The sequence below is a fragment of the Eutrigla gurnardus genome, assembly GCF_963514095.1.
Source record: "Eutrigla gurnardus genome assembly, chromosome: 11".
In the NCBI taxonomy this organism is placed as follows: domain Eukaryota; kingdom Metazoa; phylum Chordata; class Actinopteri; order Perciformes; family Triglidae; genus Eutrigla; species Eutrigla gurnardus.
In genome coordinates, this window is record NC_139925.1 from 13,019,685 (window position 1) to 13,040,262 (window position 20,578).

At 44.5% G+C, this 20,578-nt stretch overlaps 2 protein-coding genes across 4 annotated transcripts in view; both read left to right on the forward strand.

The window, feature by feature from the left end:
- The window catches only part of LOC311020549 (C-terminal-binding protein 2-like), a 158,646-nt gene that overhangs the window by 126,043 nt on the left and 12,025 nt on the right, over window positions 1-20,578 (forward strand). Inside the window, exon 1 of one of the 3 annotated variants that reach the window (XM_084020643.1) lies at window positions 12,525-12,959. The exons of the other annotated variants lie outside the window; for them this stretch is intronic. Coding sequence (XP_083876769.1) covers window positions 12,938-12,959 — 22 coding nt within the window. The 5' untranslated portion in view covers window positions 12,525-12,937. Of the gene's footprint in view, window positions 1-12,524; window positions 12,960-20,578 lie in introns of those variants that run through there. 3 annotated transcript variants of the gene reach the window in all.
- LOC311020685 (uncharacterized protein) lies at window positions 1,830-11,686 on the forward strand (the record flags this gene model as incomplete). Its single annotated transcript, XM_084020893.1, has 3 exons — window positions 1,830-4,492; window positions 7,301-7,431; window positions 11,630-11,686. Exons 1-3 carry the CDS (start codon window positions 2,236-2,238, stop codon window positions 11,684-11,686), a joined length of 2,445 nt encoding a protein of 814 aa, XP_083877019.1. The 5' UTR covers window positions 1,830-2,235.

The following is a 20,578-nucleotide window of genomic DNA, read 5'->3' on the forward strand; positions in this document are numbered from 1 at the left end:
TGACTTTATAATAGCTTTACTCCCATGCATCAAAATCCTCCCCTCCAACTCTCAGCCTTGATTTGATTATTCATCTTTACAGGCGTTTTTTTTTTTAATTACCTTTTTACATCAGGCTGACTAATGTTCCTCTGACCTTTTATCAAAAGAATGTTCTCAGTCATCTGTGCAGTTGACTTTGGAGCCACAGTCATCAGCTTTTTCCTGTCATCTTGTGAAAACTGCAGGATTCTCCTCTCCCCCTCCGATCCCTTCCTACTCTAATTACACATCTTTGATTACACAAGATTTTAGTGCCGACGACGGACATGCCTGCACAGTTTCCCTCTGTAAGAGGTTCAGAGAACTATTCTCAACGTGCTGAGCCAATGATTAATAAGACTTTCTTCACAGAGGCTGACAAAATATATACAGTCTACATATGTACTACGCCTCGCTGTGGTCAGCTCTCTGAGATTAGATTTGGATGGAAACGGACACTTCCTCGCCTTACATCTGTTTCCATGCATTAATAAGCAGGGATCCTCTGCAGAAGGGAGTCGGGTTTCAGCTACAGTGACACGAAGTGAGACACGCAGGCAGCTCAGTAAGCAGATACACCTACAGTGTCATGTGTTGAACATCGCCTCGGATCTTGTATGTTTGTATGCCTCATGGCCAAACATCATATAACATGGTGCATTACTGCAAAGAGCTTTTTGTTCTCCACTATACTATTCAATATTTGAATGACGTGGAATGTCGTGTTGCCATGTAGTATACACGCTATACAAGCATAGTGCTTTTGTAAGGCAAAGGTTGTTGGATTAACTGCTGCTACAACCCCTCCCCCCCACTGCCACCCCTTTTCCACACACCACGCTCCCCTAGTGTTTTACTTTTCTCTGCAAAGGGCCAAATCCAGATTACAGAGCTTCCCTGAGTGAAGGAGATCACAGGAGCTTTAGGAAAGAGGGGGGAAGGTACTGTATTTTACTGACCATAAGATGCATATGGAAATATTAAGTATCTGTATGAAACTATTTTGAGATTCTGACTTCATGTAGTGTGCCTTTTGCCCTTGGTTTTCTACAAGACAGACAGTAACAATGATAATATAGAGGATCGTGCGTGAAATGACAATCATCGTGAGGGAAAATAGGACAAACATTATGCATTCTGCAGTCTGCATGTGTAAATCCATGCAAAGTTAGGATGGAAACAGCAGGTCTGAGTGATGTCGTATCTAGCAGAGTGAGGCAGTGACAGCGAGCGCCACGAAGGCATCAAGGACATTTCAGCGAGTTGGGCATCAGTTGCATGGCGGCTCTGCCGCGAGCATGGGGCCTGGAGGATTAGTGTCCAATCAGAGTGGATTTGATGTTTACTGACAGCACATGGGACTTAGCTGAGAGAACTGTATTTCATTTGTATTCAGTGAAGCCGTGCACCCTGTCTGGCCACCCCCTCCCCGCGCTGTGAATCTGGCAGTAAAAACTGAAAACCTGTTGACGACAGGGCATCATCAACAGCTTCAGGTAGGTGACTCTTCAGGGAAGGGGTTTAGGGGGCCGGACTCATAAATCATTGGCATCATCATCATCAACATCACCAGATACGCTTGTATCTGGTTCACATGACGTCACAGTGGGAAGTGGAATTAAACAGGCTTTATTTAGTTGTAATCCCTCATAGCAATCGGCAGAGCGAGTAAAATGTCCCAGAGGAGAGGGAGATAAACCCTGCTGGATTAGTACAAGCCCATCCCAACCTATAACCCAACCTATCCACTCCTTTCGGTTTTTGTTTTTTTTCCAATGTTTGGTGGCCGTCTCATGCACCTTACTACCACGTCTTTCATGGAGTAGCCTTGCTAACTCTGCAGTGTACTGTGTTTGGCGTGCTTTGGTGTGATGTGTTTGTGTTTAGTGTCCTCTTTCCTCCAACACAACAAGCCAGCATGACGAGAGATTAATTATTCAAGGAGAACCAGCCAAAGGGGGAGTCACCTTATAGCACGGACTTACAATATTGCCACCTGATATCGGGTGAAACGGTAGACCTTGCCTCAACTTCTTTTTTTTTTTTGTAGTTCTTCTCTTCCTTCTCTCTGTTTCATTTTTCGGTGCTACTGTACACGAAGACTCGAAAGGCAACTTTCACAAAACACAGCTACAACCGGAACATTTTTTTTCTGGACGTTTTTTTTCTCTCTCCCTCCATTAGCACTTGCTCTTCTTTTTTCCTTTTTTGCCAATGCTTGTCCCTAACAAACAGTTGAGTCTTGGTCGCTCCCACAGTTGGGACACATTAGGCGGGAATGAGGGTCAGTGGGACAGGGCTGATAGTGTCTACGAGCAGCAGGCAAGAGTAGCTGGCCGGAGGAGCTCTCTGTCATACGGAGAGGGAGGAGGGTGGTTCGAGCCTCCACCAGGAGTGCGTCCCCCTGACCTGGATTTGAAACGCGACCAGTATCCATACCGAGACGCTCTGTACGGACAGGTTTACGCAGAGCGCCAGGACCCACGAGGGCTGAGGAAGGGCTCTGTGCCTGATCTAAACCACTACGAACGAGCGGCCATGGCTCACCGAGGATCCATTTCACATCAGGATTATTATTCCCATGACCCGGCCATGACTCCTCGGCCACCAGAGGGGTTTTACCGGCCTGAACACCCGCCTCACCCACTCAGTAGGTCAGGCTCTCATTTTGGGATGGCACCTGGGGCTCGAGCTGCGTGGGATCAAGGTCAGGGAGGAAGAGCTGGTCCTCAAGCCCCTACATCTCCGCTACCTCCTCCACCCCCTCCTCCGACTGCTCATGAGTTGAGTCGGGCTTATAGGGAGCCTGGTGCTGTAACTGCTGCCAAAATGACGTCAGATGGCCAACAGTGCATACCCTCTCGAGAGCCATCACCTGCTCACTATGGCATGGAGCATCCATCTCCTCGGTATGCAAGTGAGCCTCCACCTCTGACCATTCAGCCGGTCTATACTGATGTTAATGGTCGCCCTTTGGATGCGCAGCAGGCTGCAACCTGTCTAGTAGTAGATCCTGCCAGTCAAGGTGTGATTATGAGGCAAGAGGCCGCCTCACCCTACACCATCCAACAGCAGCAACAATTACAGCAGCAACAACAAATACAGCAACAGCTTCAACAGCAACAAATACAACAGCAGCAGTTACAGCAACAGCAACTTCAGCAACAACAAATGCAGCAGCAACAACTTCAGCAGCAACAATTACAACAGCAGCAGATTCAACAACAGCAGTTACAGCAACAGCAACTTCAGCAAGAACAGTTGCAGCAGCATCTGCAACAGCCCCTGCCACCTCCACCTACCATGCCAGTCTCTGACCCTAGCCTTTCTATGGCTCCACTTCCTGCTCCAATTCCTGCTCCAGTACAGACTGCAGCAGTTGCTCCAGTTGCACCTCCACCTGTCCCTATGCAGGTTGTCCAGTCTTCAGTCCCTCCTCCCCCACTCACTCCACTACCTGCTCCTCTTCCCCGCACTGCCCCACAGACGCCTTTGCCTGTGGAACCCAAGAAGACAGTTGATCCTGAGTTCCTTGCTCTCCTGAGAAATGAGGGCCTCTCCGAGAGCACCATCTCCTCACTTATCCAGCAGGGATTTGATTCCAGTAGCATGCTGGCTGTTATGGAGGAGAACGATGTACGCAGCGTTGCTCCCAACCTCGGCCAGGCTCGTGTACTATCTCGCTTGGTCCACAACTGCAAGCGGCCCATTGAGGCCCCGCCAGCCCCCTCACAACCTCAGACACCCATGCGAGGTCGCTCCAATAGCTTTAGTCATCGCTCAGACATCTACCACCAGCAACAGCACCACCATCCAATGCATCCTCCCCAGTCTTTGACTGCGGACTTCCAAATGATACACCCACAGACCCCTGGGGCCATGCAGACCATCTCCCCAAGGATGGGAGAAGTAATGGGTAGGAGGCCTAGCAGTGCTCCATCTCAGCACCTCCTGGAAGCCTCTGGAGGCTACCCAGGTCAACCACCACGCTCCCCGGGGCCATACCCTGGAGCACCTGTTCAATCGAGACCCATGTCAGCCTACTCATCCGGAGGGACAATGTCGGGGATGCCTATGCATGGTATGCACATAATGCCGCAGCAAATTACTGGGTCAATGTCTGCCATACAAGGGTCTATGCACTCCATTCAAGGTATGCCACAGCAGATGCCCATATCTTTGCCAGCATTACCACAGCCATCACAACAGGTACCGAAAGCATACTCCACCAATTACACAGTGCCCATGGAGCTGATGAAGAGGGACAGGAACGTATTGCCATTGTCGCCCATGCACAGCCCTCACCCCAGTCCTCAGATGATGCGTAAGGGTGGGGGACCTGGACCAGACAATAGTCTCATCCCTATGGGAGCACCAGGTCAAGGCCAGGGTGCCCTGACTGCTAACCAGAAGCTAAGTCGAAGGACAGGTCCACCAGTCATTGTGTCCACTATGGCGTCTCCAGATACAAGTAAATCCTTTTTTTCTTCTTTCATCCATCTCTATCTGTTATTTGTCTGGTTGCTTGCTTTTTTCTGGCAGTTTCACATTTTTTAATAGATAAGAAAATTGATTTGTGCTAGAGCTCTTCAATATTTGCACGCATTATGTAAGGCACCATTTCCCATTCCTCTCACTGCTTTGAATACCTCCACAAAGCAGTGCTTCTGCATTGTTCGGAATCATACCATGCAGTCACAATTTGGTTGACATTTCTAAGAGCAATTCAGTATATTGAAAGCAAGGACTTGAGCGTTAGGTCACAGTCTCTTCTTTGAAAAACAGAAGGCACCAGAAATTTGTTCACATCTTTCATTGTGATGAATCACGTACCATCTCTGTAAAATATGTTTTTTTCTTTTGTATTCAGGTTTGTGAAACCATCATTCAGCTAAGGGACGTGTTATGTGAAGCTTTTTTGTAAATCGTTTTATCTTTCTGATCAGAGCTGTTTGTTTTCATTACATCAACAATTGAAAAATGGTGGGGCTTTTATTTTCGTGTAGTCCAGTGGATCTAACTCTAAAGTGCTTGCGCTGATCTCTTTTCCAAAACTATGATTAACACCCTAAAAGGATAACTTTTGCTTAGACATTCGAGCAATCCATCCCCTGTTCTACCTTCAGTTTCTGCATTTGCCAGGATCCTAAAATGATACTTGCAGCCCACCTACTTGACTGCTTATCTCTGTAAGAGCCAGATTTGTCAGACTTCCATCCACTTTGTGTCAACTCCTTTATTATTTCAGTAATCTCATGTGGTTCTTTAGTCAGAATGACATATTGCCCCATTTAATTCAACACAAAATGACATTGATGAGGCGCTTTATGGAGGATTTGTGAGAAACGGTTATCAACACCCTTTCTGATACCTTTTTAAATTTTAACAACTGCTCCCTGTCTTCATGTTACAGTGTGTCAGTTGCTGTATTCATGTATGAACAGTTCGTATTAAGTCTTCAAATGACATATATTGTGCCGTAGTGTCAGCACTACACCCCTGGCGTGCATGTGTTTTAATTTGCAATGGCATGCATGTTGTGCAAAGATATTTTTTCTCATTCTCACTTATTGAATGCCCTTGGCGAGTAACTGGAGCAAAAAGAAAAGCTCAGGCCACTTTTTTAAATCACATAATCTGCCTCAACTATACAGTGTTCATACAGCAGCATAATAGCATTGCAGCTTTAGAGGGATATAGCTCTTTAGCCTTGGTATCACTGTAAATGCAGCTGATTTTGATGAAGTCCTTTCTGCTCTGCCGTGTACCATCCAGGACCCTGTTGTTGTAAACATGGATGTCTTATTTCATTATGATATTACGGTGGGTACTTAAGAGTAGCCTGGAAAGGCTTTACAGACACTCAGGCTGCACAGGCTTCCTTCAGTCCTGCTGCTTTTGAGATGTATTATTGACCTGCGTTAAATTGCGAATTGCTTTGTCTATTCTTTCTAGAGCATATTTGCTCACAGGGATCAGATTTTACATTTGAACTGATGAGCTAAAGACAAACGTTTAATTTTGTTTTTCTCCTTTTTCAGACGAATTTATCGATTTAATTTTGTTTTGTGTCCCAAATTCATGTTACAATTCCAATCTAAGATGAAACAAATTCAGTCAGATTTAACCTTTAATTCAGCATAATACAATGCACACCAATAGCCTGATTAAATTAGATTTAAGACATATTTGGCAAAAAGGGCTGATTTCTGTCTCACCACCCGCTTACCAGAGGCTGACTAGCAGCATCACTGGACAGATAAAATCGAATTACAGTGCTGATGGCCGATGTGTGATTGTGTGTCATTTTCTCCGTGCAGGTTGTAATGAGAAGAGAGAGGAGGGGTTTAATCCTTCAGATCCTCAATTTCCACTGCTGCACTAATCCACAGATATTCTCATTTTGTTCAGACCAGCCTTCTGGCTTTCCGCAGGAGTCTGTGAACTATCGTACATATACCTGTAGGTTGAAATGGGATTCAAGGCAGACTGGAAACAAATGCTTTCTCCCTCTTGTTGTTTTTTTTTTTTTTTTAAGGCCCAAGAGTGCAGATTAAAATGTCCCCATTGCTTGGCTGTCAAAACAGACTGCTGCTCTTAGCACAGATGGACACATGCTTTGGAAAGGATTTCTTCAAGTCTCCCTTGTACACCAACATTGCATTGTTAGTACACATGCAGTCAGCAGCGTAGACCTCATTTGCATGTGGCTGACATTTGTTGCTTTAGTAATTTCATCTGTTAATGGACACAGCCGCAAAGCTGCTCTGAAAGCATATTCCTAAATTGTATGTTGCTAGGCAACGCGGGTTTTGGTTGGTAATCGTAGGCAGATTTGCTTCTGGTTAAAGGGTCGGTCCATTGTCAGAATACACAGAAATGTATATGTTGTTGTTGCTGGCTGACCTAATGCTAATTTTATTTGGATAAATAGAAATGAAGAGGCTTTTCTTACCTATTTTCAAAGGAATTCAAATGCATTTTAGACCCAAGATAAATATGATTAATTATGGGTTAAAACTTTGTGTTGATATTTTGTCAGGTAGACGTATTTTCGTAGCAGCATTAACACATTTTGCATTCCTTAAATTCACATTTGTTATGCACTGCTCACATTCTGGCAGCGACAGACAATCTGTTGGTACATTAGTTACAACCAGAAAGAGTTTGTCTCTAATAGCGCCTGTGTAAATACAGATGGCATGCCCCCACCCACCTCAGTATATGATGCTTTGTGGAATACCCTTGAGCAAGACCCCGCCTTTATATGACTAACTAGGCCTCCCCATCCCCCACCCCCGGCATAATCACCCTATGATACTGAAGGACTTCCACTCTTTCACCTCCACCCAGCGGAGCACGTTGGCTTCCCTGCGCGGACTTAGACCAGGCAACCTCATGCCAGCTCAGGTCAGTTCTGCTCTGCGTGACACACTAGCCGCAATTTTTTCCTCCTCGCTCAGACCTAGTGTGATGATGGGGGGAGGGCTGTGGCATGCTCGTTCTGGAGATCGCAGATTATGTATTAACGGGGTTCAGGTCAAAGCTTCGGGCAGTTATTGCACTGAGTGAGGGATTAAAAGAGAGAGAGAGGGTGGGAGGGAGGGAGAAATAGTCCTGCTACTGATAGATGATGATTACTGCTTGCAGTGTGGGGGAGGGGAAACCGGACATTGGCAGCTGTCAGTCAACCTTGGGCTCTCCATGGAGATGAGGCTAGCTGTCAATGTTGCATTTAGACTTTGAAGGTGAAACTTTGGCCTTAATCTGGGCTGACAGTCCATGGTTGTTTTTGTTATGCTGCTGGCCACTCGTTGGACATTTGAAGCTTCAGCTGTGAAAAGAAAAAGCAAAAAAAGTAATGTACTGTTGATTTTGTGCAGACAATAATATGCCTGGAAGTTGGACTAATTCCAAGGTTTGGATGCATGAACTGTTTTGGTTAAATCTTTGAGCTGGGAGGGAAGAGCAACTGTGTTAGATCATTTCTGTATGATTTTTTTAAATGAAAGGTATACTTTTGGGTGCATAAAAATGTAAAGGAGAGAATGATATTTAGAAATCACATAATGCATTCAGCAGTATTTAAATCATTCTCTGATTCTGGGTCAATTTTTGGGATGAGTTTAGTAATGATGGTGTATTTTATTCCCTATGTGCAATGAAAATACTTTTTGTTTGTTTGCTGCAGCTCCTTCCCTATAGCAGTGGCTCATGGGCGTGGTAAAGTGCGCTTTTTAAAAAAAAAAGGAGGTCACAATAATTTAAGCTGATGGCCATAACATAAACCTGCTGTTTGATTATTCATGATACTGCTGTGTTTCTGTGTTGAGGAACATTTAGGATATTATTACCAGAAAGCTTCCAAAACAAGCCCATCCTCTCACATGACCAACTATGCAGCCTGTGTGTGTGTGTGTGTGTGTGTGTGTGTGTGTGTGTGTGTGTGTGTGTGTGTGTGTGTGTGTGTGTGTGTGTGTGTGTGTGTGTGTGTGTGTGTGTGTGTGTGTGAACTGCTGTTGGCAGATGTGGTGACAGTTGCATCACAGTGTACAGTTCCTCTTCCCACTAGATGTATCACTTAATATCAGGCAGCGATTCTCCTTTTTTCCTCATGAGTGAATAAAGTCTCTGGTCACACTCTGCCAGGATTTGATCTGTACAAATCTCAAGTACTCATTTTCTCTTCTTCTCTTTCTCTTTTTCTTTGTATGAATTGATCCAGGTTTCTCTTTGTCTGCCCTCCCTTTGTAAATTAATCTTCGTAGGAAATGATTTGGCTGTGACAGTCGCCTAGCTCAAGAGAGTGGAGGGAAGGGGGGGGGGGAGGTAATGGGAGAAATATGTCTCTAAACAAACGTCATACCCAGCTCAGCACATTCATTCATGACTGTGGTTGTGGGTTACAGAGCCCCCCGTCTGCAGGAAAATGAGGGAAACGAGGAAAGTGAAGACGGGATGTGATTGAACACGACCAAAGACAGCAGAACAGAGGAGAAGATAATGCGAGAGAAAGACTGAGGAATGGAGTTAAATGCACAGAGGGCTGCTTTAGATTAAACGCTGAGGGACGGACTACTTTAGAGGCAGGGATAGACTCTTAGAAACGGCTGAAGGAGTGTGGCACATTCTCACATTATATCATATCTTCAACAGAACTTATTAATGGACTTCATCGATCGACACTTTGTCAAATTATATATGAATCGATGAATCGTTTCAGCTTGCTTTTTTGTCCTGCAATTTCTTCTTTTTTTTCTGTGATAAACAACACCATTACCTGAATAACACCTGTCTGCCAGGCATGTCTGTTTGTGGATATAGTTGTGTGTACGGAATACAGATCATAATCTCTACAGGTGCCATCAAAAGAAGCTGGACCTTGAAATGTAAAGGATGACCATGAAGGCGATAAAGCTCTTTCTGGCAAGTTAGCCGCATCCTTTCAGGGAGACTTGAGGTGATTAACTGTAGGTTGTTGGAGCAGAGCGGAGGAAGGACGGACATAAGAGGTCACATGCCCAAACAATTGTAGTTCAGAAAATGTAGACAAAAGCAATGAAACGAGAACCTGGAAAGACCCTGACTCCTACTGCTACCTTCTCTCCCCTCCTTTTCTTAACTTACTTTTCTTTTTAGCTCCTCTTCTTTTCTTTCCTTCTCCTTTACACCATATTTTCTGTATGCAATGTGTGTGTGTGTGTGTGTGTGTGTGTGTGTGTGTGTGTGTGTGTGTGTGTGTGTGTGTGTGTGTGTGTGTGTGTGTGTGTGTGTGTGTGTGTGTGTGTGTGTGTGTGAACCAACACTTTGCTTGGCTGTATTTAAATAAAGGGGGGGGGGGGTGTTCAGAGGTGCAGATGAATCTCATTTGCACCCGAGGAAAATATTATACATTTCTCAGCAGGCCTGTTAGTCGTGTTCAGGATCACACATGGCTGTAAATGGGATCGTGTTTCACAGTGGTTTTAGTCTTATACTGTGTGTGTGTGTGTGTGGGTGTGTGTCGGTGTGTGTTCGCAGCCATCATCATCTGCATATTTGTTCCTCAATTTATGTTTCTTCAGATATTTGGCCAGAGGAGGCTAAACTTAAGGCAGCCAGTTGCTACGTGTGTGTGTGTGTATGTGTGTGTGTGTGTGTGTGTGTGTGTGTGTGTGTGTGTGTGTGTGTGTGTGTGTGTGTGTGTGTCATGTATTGTTCACTGTTTCATTTTCATAGATTCCTGTTTACACTCTATTCGTGTAAGCCTGCAGCATACATGAGGTGTAATAAGCGACGCCTTCCACCATTCACCCAACCAATCCTCTCTCTCTCTCTGTCTCTCTGTCTCTCTCTATCTCTCTCTCTCTGTCACACACACACACTCTCTCTTGCACATCCTTGCACATATGCACACACATCAATTTCTCTCTAATCAGGCCAGTTGGCTCAAGTCACAGAGAAAGAAGAAGGTGGAGGAGAGTGATGGCGTTGGAGAGGTGGAGCGATGCAACAGACGGGGTATGAATGGGAGAACAATAATTTATGTGCTTCAATTGCTTCCCTGAAGAAGGAAAAAAAAGGAAAAAAAAAAAAAAAAACCTCAACATCTGTTGTCCACCTGCAGCTGTGCCATCTCTCTTCCTCCCTTGTGTTTCTTGCTGCCCCTCTTCTCCTCTCGGCCTCATGTGTGCTTCAATCATTTGGCAACGCCACATCATGTAGATCACAAGAGGCAGATGGGAGGGTGAATTTTAGAGGTCAAATTATAACGTGGATCCCTTCACTCTCTCCCGCACTCTCTTTTCATGAATGATGCTTTTATTTTTTTTTTATACTCCAGGCCTGGTTTGTGGAACAAACCGCCTCAATAGAGCCATTTAAACTTGTCGTGCGTACAGTACAGCAGAAAACTACAAGTGGAGATTTTTGCTCTTTAATTAGTTTGACATGTGGTCCATGAACTTGAAATAAGAAAATGCAGTCTCTGCCAGTACTGTTGATATATCTGCCATGTACTAATACCCAAGTTAGTGCTGCAACTAGTGATTCCTGTCTATAGATCTACTGATTATTATCTTGATTAACTGATTAATTGTTCGGTCGATAAATTGTGGAAAATCTCCTAAATAATGTTATGCAGATGATGTCTTGAAAATGTTTTGTTTGAAAATGTTAAAATCAAAATACCGGACGCTGCATTTTCAGAAAGCGTGTTCCCTCTACGAAAGCAGTGTTGTGTCTACGTATGACGACCTGGAGGGCCTTCTTAACCCTAATAATCAAAATCCTTTTTAAAGGTGTTGGGCTGCCGTCTCAGACTAGCGTAGTAATAAACACGCTTGGATTTAAATCTCAGGATCAATTAGACTTAGGATTTTCCTAAGTGTTACCACAAGTTCACACATAAGAATGAACTGTGCTCGTGTCTGCAAGTACACACACACACACACACACACAATCAGAAACACACGTTGTGCTTGTTCCGATCCCCCAGACAGCTCAGTAGCAAGTGTGCGGAGACTTGTAAGACATTGTTACATTTTGGAATTATTTTTGCAACTACAGGGTTTTCTATCAAAGAGACGATTCACAGACGTCTAAATGGTTGAACCTGTCATTCCTCCAGTGTGGTTTCGTGCACATGCGGGTGCACACTTCAGCTCCTGGATTCGTCCTTGTGTGAAACAGTCGTCATCTGTTTCTTGGGATTTGCATGAACGTCTTGGTCCTTTTGTGCGAGCATGACAAGCATCGTCGTGAATGCTGTGCTGAAGCCTAGAAATGAGGCACCTAATGGCTCGTTGAACGGAAAAAAACAATCAACTCCTGTTAAAGAGCGAGGATAAAAATCGCAGACTGAGATTGCGAAGGAGAGTTAGGTTTTTTTTTTTTTTAGCAAGACGGAGTGAGACTGAGGAGAGGGGGGGCGAAGGGGCTGGCACTCTTAAAGGAGCATGAAGGCCAGATCACAAATAATAAAACAGAGAGGCAGGGAGAGGGAGGGAGGGGAGGAAAAAAAGGAAGAAGGAAAATATGTTGAGCGAAGGGGAAGGTCGGCGAGAATGGAAGAGGGATTCGTACGTGTGCCAGGAGCGCTGCACCTCTCGCTGTGACTGGTGCTCTTCAAGGATTTTTTTTTCTCTCTCTTTCGTCTCTTTTATTTACCTCCCTCTTTTCTTTTTCTCCTGCATCGCTGTCGCACCAGCTTGTTTTTTTCTGTCTTTTTTCGTCTTTTGCCATTTCTCTCCCCCCACCCCTCCCACCCTCTCTCTCTCTCCTTCTCTCTCTCTCTCTCCCTCTGTCTTTCTGTGACTCGCAACAAAAGGCTGACGGAGTGAGCCTGACGTCTGAATGAATAGCCCAAACCTGCCGTGAAGGGAGAGAAGAGGGAGACGGAGCAGGGAAGAGGAGGCTGGGGAGAAAAGATACAAGTGATCTGGCTGAAGAGGCGGAGAGAGGAGGACACTCTGAAGTGCTTATTGCCGGCTGAAGACGGCTAGAGATCCCAATTTTTTTTCCCTCCCCCCTCTCTGGAGATTAAAGGAGTTGACTGCGCCGCTTTAACCGCACGCCGGCTGGCGATTGTAGTTCTCGCTGTCCCGTCCTCCCCCGCACCCACTGCCCTCTTGTGCCACCTTCCATTTTTTTTTCTTCCCCCCCCCCCACCCGCTCAAGAGTACCAGTCATCTGAGAAATAGAAATGGAGCTTCTGGGGGTGAGGTGACGAAGGAGGACAGATTTGGAAACGAGCCGTGGGAGAGCAAGAGGAGGCAGAGTGAGGGAAGGAGGGAGGCTGGAGGAGGAGGTAGAGAGGAGAGGATAACTCCAGGGCATACTGTGTGAGAATACCCCCCCAAGCCCACTTCTTCTTCTTCTTTTTTTGGGTCCCTCTCCACCACATTTCCTCTGCCATGTGCAGCTCCTGATTTGAAGAATGTGGAGACAGCATTTCCCAGGCAAGGAGCATGTTTCACATTGTCGTGTGTGTGTGTGTGTGTGTGTGTGTGTGTGTGTGTGTGTGTGTGTGTGTGTGTGTGTGTGTGTGTGTGTGTGTGTGTGTGTGTGTGTGTGTGTGTGTGTGTGTGTGTGTGTGTGTGTGTGTGTGTAAAATGACGAGAGGTGGAGGAGGAGGTAGTTGGATTTCGGCTTTAAAGCTAATGTGCCTCTTGTGTTTTTGCAATGAAGTGTGTCATGAAAACAGTGTGTGCATGTGTGTGTGTGTGTGCGTGCATGTGTGCGTGCGCACATGAGGGCGAGCACCCTGCATGTGAGTGTGTCAGTGTTTCCTTGGTTTGAAAGCACAGAACTCTGCACAGCAGAGAGGTGAGATTAGATGGGCCATCATTTGAAGGGTTAAAGGTCACAGAAGAATGGGCGTGCGAGTGGCTCTATGTGCGAGTGTTAATGATCGGTCCTCTGTGTGAACACTGTTGCAGTGTGTGTGTTTTTTCGAGCATTAACGGTGGATGTAAACACGTATGTGGGGCATCGATGCTTAAAATCAAATGAAAATATTGTTAAAATAATCAATATTAGCCAGTCGGAAAATGGCATTCAAATTTTAATTTTACACACCAAACACCTTTTAATGGCAGTGGGACTCTTGTGGATAGCAATGTGGCTCATAATCATAATCAGCAGCTGAGTTCTCCCCATTTTCTCCCAGCGTTGTCAACATCAGAAAAAGTGCGCTGTATCCGTTACAGTAATCAATGCTGCCAGCAGTAATTATTCCTTTAAGGTGCATGGGGACAGATCATCCAGCCAAAACAAATGTATTCAATTCTTCCAGGAAAATGAATTGAATTCTGCAGATTGATATTAAATGTGCCTCATACTTTGATTTTGTGTCTACGGTCAGTGTGGATGAAACGGAGCTGAAAGTCCTCATCTCCCTCTGCTGCCGGGTTTGTGTGTGCATGTACATGTTCCTGACCAGCACACACCTGTGTGTGTGTGTCTGTGTGTGTGTGTGTGTGTGCGCGTGTGTGTGTGTGTGTGTGTGTGTGTGTGTGTGTGTGTGTGTGTGTGTGTGTGTGTGTGTGTGTGTGTGTGTGTGTGTGTGTGTGTGTGTGTGTGTGTGTGTGTGTGTTGTAAAGATCGAGTGCACCGTCCGCTGTTCATCAGCACTGACAGCTGCTTTTGTCTCAGGACCCCGGTTGTTTTCAGGCCTTGCTCTCTTTGCACAAAAGATATCATTTAAAGAGGAGACCGTGATGGATGGATGCTCTCCCCTGTCACTTTGCCTCGTATTTACCACCACAACACCACCTGTGATATCTTTATGTCATCGCGTGTTTTCCCCCCTTTTTTTCTCCCTCGACTCCCTCGTACACATCTACATGTAATTTGGCCCCGGCCCTCCTCTCCACTCATCCTTTTATCTCTCCCCTCCCTTGTCCCTCTTGGCTTGGCCCTCTTTGGGTGGTGATAAGTTTGGAGGAGGGAAGGCGGAGGGAGGACAAACAAGGTCTTTGTGTGTCCACATAGTGAAACAAGAAACAGGCTGGGGTGGCGGCAGTGTAGCTTGGGCGCTGATAGGGTCCGGTGGGGGCCTGGAGGAGACGAGTCTGCCAAAAAAAAAAAAAAAAAAGATTACACCTCCCTTCTTTCTCTACAGATGCCAAGTAACCGTAAACACACTCAAGAAAGTAGACACTCCCAAGAACACTGGCGCCGGGTTTTTTTTTAACATGTATGCACAGTTATAGAGTGTAACGTTGCTGTTTTTATAAGCAGGTGGACATTCACAATCGGCACTAGGAGAACAGGAGTAGCGAAGTAAAGAAGGGTGCTTTGGCTTCGAGAGCTGCGAATGCCCTTGGACATTTCATTCAACAGAAATCCGTGACACTCCCGATGATCACTGATCAGTAACGGTTATTATCTGTGGGTGTGTATGAAGCTGAGTCAAGCCAAAGTCTGTGTTTTGGTGTGTTTCCGCACAGGACCAGTTCCTGGTGTCTCCCTTAGATAATGCCACAGAGATAATGTTTGGGTTGCCAGGTTGGGGGGCCTGTGGGAGCAATATTTGATATCGCGAAATTAAGCTTTTCCTGTCCCCGCACTTGCCACAAAGGAAAGCCCGCTGGGGTTATCAGCTCGACTCCCTCCTCCTCTCGCTCTCGGACTATCCCATCAATGAGGCCCCCAGCTTGGGAGTTGCTAGGTAACCAGAACCAGCTGTTGGTCCTAAGCCCGTTGAGCCCGTTTTGGCTGCGCGTCAACTGCAGAGTAGTTTTCTCTGAAAGCTCGCTGTGAACTCGGCGACCGCTGCTGCGGCCCTGACATCATCGTGCCATGGAAAATCTTCCTCACTTCCTTTTGTTTTTGCAGTTTTATTGTTCCATTGATGCGAGGGGACGGTGTGAGACGCCTCCACCGCATTAATCACACCAGTTTGAGTAATTTAGGATTGTTTCATCACCTTTCACACACGACTATGGGGGGGAAGAGATGGGGAAACAGGGCGAGGAATGGAGGCAAGAGGAGAGGGAAAAGAATGAGCTGGTTTGCTGGAAGAAGTCACCTATAATTTAAGATTCAGTTGAGGAAGACGTCAGGATATGAAAGAGAGTCACTCCTCTGTGAGGTGAGGATCCTAAACTGCCTCAGAAGGCCATTAGCAGAGATTCGAGATGGCAGAGTACACAGCATAATTATTCGGGAAATCAAAACAGTGCAGGAAAGTTAATACGGCTTTGCAGTCCCCCCCCCCCGCCCCCCCCCCAGTGGACAATTTACCTTTCAAAGTGTGTGACTACCACAAACAAGCCACAAGTAAATCCGTGGGGAGTGCATTAACTTCTAGATGAAATCATCTTTGTAAAGCTGCCGAGAAATGCTGGAGATCCATGAAACCACAAAAACCCGAACACACGATCTGTCAGAAAATGAATGAACAGATGTAGTGAGATGTTATTAAATACCAATTTAAAGATTTCCAAACCCGAGGGGGAGAAACGCAGGTTAGCGCTGGTGGTTTATTTTTCTTTTCATTGATTGTTTGCGCTCTGTTTAGGAAATTACCCCCCCCCCCCCCCAGAACTGGCAGCGATGCTAACTGAGCTGCTCTTCCAAGTCCCTCCCCCCCTCCAAACGAGAGAATTAGACACCAGTATTCACTGCGGAGAGACATATTTCTATTGCTTTTTCCTTTTTTTTCTCTCTTTTTTTTTTTTTACTTCTATTTCTGTTGTCAGAATCCAAAAAGGCTTTTTAGTTTTGCAACATCTGTAATCCATTTGCGGGTTTAAAGTACGCTACTGCCATCTCTGCCAAAAGTTTTCATACTTCCTGGAGAATGGTCCAGTTTTTGATTAGTGCTGGCTAAAGAATGATATCAGTCTTAGTCCACTCAAGCTTCCCTTGAGGGATGTAACAACACATGACCTCCGCTGGATAAGACAATCTGCTGTCACACCGAACACGGTTTAGCTTTAGTTAGTCAAGCTGTTGGCTTTGTTTCTTTATTACTTGCTGGCTCACAGACAATGCTGGCTGTTGATAAAAATACTTTGGGTACAATAACAGGAAATTGACACAAGCAATTTGCATTTTTTTCTTCGTTTACCCGAATGACTACCAGCCAAAATATGCTAGCGCCTAATGGTAACCATCTTTAGGCATGTTATTCCTTCTACTCACAGAAGTTTATGTAACGGCAGAATAGGCACATGAAAAACGGCTCTGTGGTGCGTGTGTTTTTTTTGCCCTGCTGAAAAATGAGTCTGGTGTTTTGTCTGGTGTTGGGTGGGACTCTTGTGTTTGGATAAGGAGAGTCCTGGCTTCGCGTTTAGTTTCCTCAAGTCCAGGTTCTGGGTCTGGCTGCTGGCCGGTGCCAACCCAACCAGGAGGGAGAGAGAGGGAGATGATATAAACAGAGAGAAAGCCATGAGTTAAGTGAAGTAAATAAAAAGCCGCAGGCGACCGGCTTCCTTCATTCTTTAGTAGCGGGACCTTTGGCCTCTAAGTGCTGCCATGAGACCAGCTGATGTGTGATCAGTGGAGGGGCTAGGAACCACCCTAGGGTTATTGTTGGGATGAGGCCTATGCTCTCCTTCTGGGCCTCATTTGCCCAAATCCCTAACTCACCATCTGAGATGAGGGCTGTAGAATATAATGTTTGATTTCTTCTTATTAGTAGTACTGTTGTTTTAATTTCTCTATATCACAATCTGTTTTTTCTAGTTTTTTTTTCAAAATAAAGCATGATCTCAAAATTCCAAACTGTTCTCATAAGCATTAGATCCAATTTTAGACTTATTCTATTTTAAATACATTTTCTAAAATCAACAGAATAATGATAACCATTGCTAGTTATGTTACTACTTACATTTAACATCAACAGATGACTTTTATTACAGTCATCTGCAGCTGCGAGCTAATTCTGAGTCTTTGTAATATTCCCCAAGGACCAGTAATGTCCGTGTGGTAATGACATGTAGTTTACAGAAGCCTGTCCTAACCAAATAAGACGTACAGTAAGGCAGCGTAATATTCCCATTATATTACCACCAGAACTCATAATGTGTGCCTGTGGTTTACAACGTGGTAATTCTGCTGTCTAAATAAATGATTCCAAGCTACTCGAAATGTGGAAATAGCTAATTGAGTCATTAACGGTTATGCTTTACACATTTGAGTAGTTTTGTTTTTGTACGTCTTCACTATACTTAAAATATTCTTAATACATTTTCTCAGAAAAGCAGCTTAATTTCTTCAATAGAAGAATGCTCCTCTACTTAAGCTGCTCCTCAAACAGACAAATGAACAAATGTAGTTTTCACACAGAAACAAAATGAACAAATGACAAGGTTATTTAAAAAAAAAAACATAAATACATAAAATAAATATATACAAACAAACACACGACAAAGAAAACTTCTTCTTGAGGGAGAGTTGAGTGTAGGAGGTCAACCCAGTAACTTCATGAGATCTATGCACAGTTCAGCCATTTTTTCTAACATTTAAGACAAGACCATGGCTTTCCAAGCCACTGAGGACTGCAGCCAGTACGTGTAAAATGTATGCTTCTCGGTACATCTTACAAAGATTTCCCTTCAGAAATGTGAGCCCCCGCAGACTATTTGACAACACGGTGCACCTGCTCGACAATGCCATCCCATGTGTCGACACGGCAAATAACATTTTCCCTCCTGACACTTGCAGGTGCAGGTAAAGCCCGTCACTGATTGGCTTAAGAACTTCACGATGATGGATTCTGCTCGACCTGCACTGGCAGGAGGAAATGTAGTGTAGGGTACTAAAGCCTCCAAACTCATTAACTTTGATGTGGCAGACAATCCCTGGAAGGATGGTGATAAGCGGCCGTTACAGAGCCTCAGTCGTCAACACACACAGTGTTTATTTCTGTGTGAATACACATTATGATTGCCCGAGCAGTTGCGGATTCATTATTTATTTTTTTAAACCCGGGCTTCATATCTAATAAACACACTGTCATTTTGAGTTTGTTTTTTTACTCTGGCTGAGTGAATCGAAGCCCCCCACTTCAAATCACTGACCAGGTATCCGAGTCATTATCAGCCTTGTTAGACGTTAATTATCCACAGATTCATCATGTGCTAAATGTGGTGCAGTGTTCTGCCTTATTAGGCCTTGGAAGAGCTATTAGCCACTAGGAAATAATTAATCAACAGCGGTTTGACCTACTTCCTACAAGTGACGCTGCTTTTTTTTTTTCTTTCTTTTTCTTTTTTCGTTTCCCTGCCGGTCGCTTCTTGTTACTGTGTGTCTATAAAACAGGAGCAAGGGATTCTGTGTTGACTGCTTTTCCACCCCTTCATGTCAGAGTGTTTGTTTTTGTCAGTGTGTGTTTTTGCGCGAAGCCGCAAGTCCGTTCAAGTAGCCGAGCGTTTCGTGACTGTTAGACGATGGAGGCGTTTTCTTGCTCGGCCAGTTCGAGCTGCGATAATGAACTCGGCAGGAGTGTGAAGGGGAAGCACAGGGGAGCCACAGGTGTGTTTGGCAAGCAGGCTAACACACACACACACACACACACACACACACACACACACACATTCTCCGGTGAGAATAATGCACGCTTTCAGCGTATACTTGGAACAGCAAGATGGAGGTCACTTCTTCCACATTCTTTCTTTTAACCTTTTTTCTTTTTTCATGCTCCTTTCTTCCTCTACTCACCATATTATCTTTGGATATGCCATTTAGGCTTTTATGAAGAACTGCTTTTATTATGGGCGATGCACAATAATAATAATATTGTTGATGGCTGCATGTTAATGTACAAAAAAAAAAAAAATCATAAAGTGGCTCAGCAGGTGTAAATCCCTCACATTAATAGCAACACAGAACATGAAGCAAAAAAAGCAAAGCAAGAATGAAACAAATAACTACAGGGAAGGGTCAGTAATAACAGAATCTGATTCAGTTCCAATCAGATCAAATTCAATCATACAAATACACACCCACTACTACTACTACTACTACTACTACTACTACTACTACTACTACTACTTGTGTATTGGTGAACTCTCTAGATCTCTGCTTACGGAGAGTTTTTGTGATATTAACACCCTGTTAAACTTTTTGAAATGGATCCCTTGTCTCAGTTTCCCTCTGATAGATATAGTGTAGGTGGTTATTTCTTATCCTTGTGTTTGTTTGCATGGGTGTAAAGTTGTAAAGATGTTTTTTTTTTAAGGCGTTTAACATCCTTTAAGCGGTGCATATCTTCAGACGAGACGCAGGTGCATGACGCCTGAAAAATGTAAAAATGTGAATCTATATTTGTATGATGTTGCATCCAGAATATAATTTTCGACTTCACATGGAGATAAGGCAAAAACTAGTCTGTGTAATTTAGACCTACGTGACATTGCTGATTAATTTTAATAAATTACTGATAAAATGCGTGAGACTGGCCGATCTGAAGACCTGCCCCCTTAGTTACTGTTGCTAGGTCGGACAAGCATATAGAAAATCTGCAGTATGCTTACTCAGATTTCGGAGGTACAGCTCTATAACATTAAGTAGTAAAGTTTGGAAAATAACATTCTCGGTTATTCTTTGTTAAGCACTCAAAATCTCTGCTAATCTGCTTCATGAGGTCTGCGTGGGTGTGGTGTGATCAGCTTTTATTTGTTGAGTCCTGGCAGCATAAACCCGACCATCCAACAACTGCCATGAAATTCAGCTTTGGATGTTTACTTTTTTCCCCACAACTGAGCCTCCCACTTTTCAGACCAGTAAGAAGCACACAGCAGAAAAAAAAAACGGACACACAAATAAAGAAATCACGTGAAGCAGCCAAAACTGCTCTAACTTTGGCAGCAGTGTATGCGTTCACGTTGGATCCCATCACCGATAGTAACAAGCTGATTGAGAAAATAGCATTTTTATAGAGCCTTTTAAACTTAACGACTGCCAGAACATTTTGGAGGGTCATCTTCTTAAAACTTGGATCGGTAATTACTGCAAGCTTTGAGATTAAATGTGCGGAACGGAAAAAACGAGCCTTCTGGTGCAGAATTGGAGCACAGTTGACTGAAACACTGCTGCGTTTACACGCACCTCTTGTTATTTTCGTCCG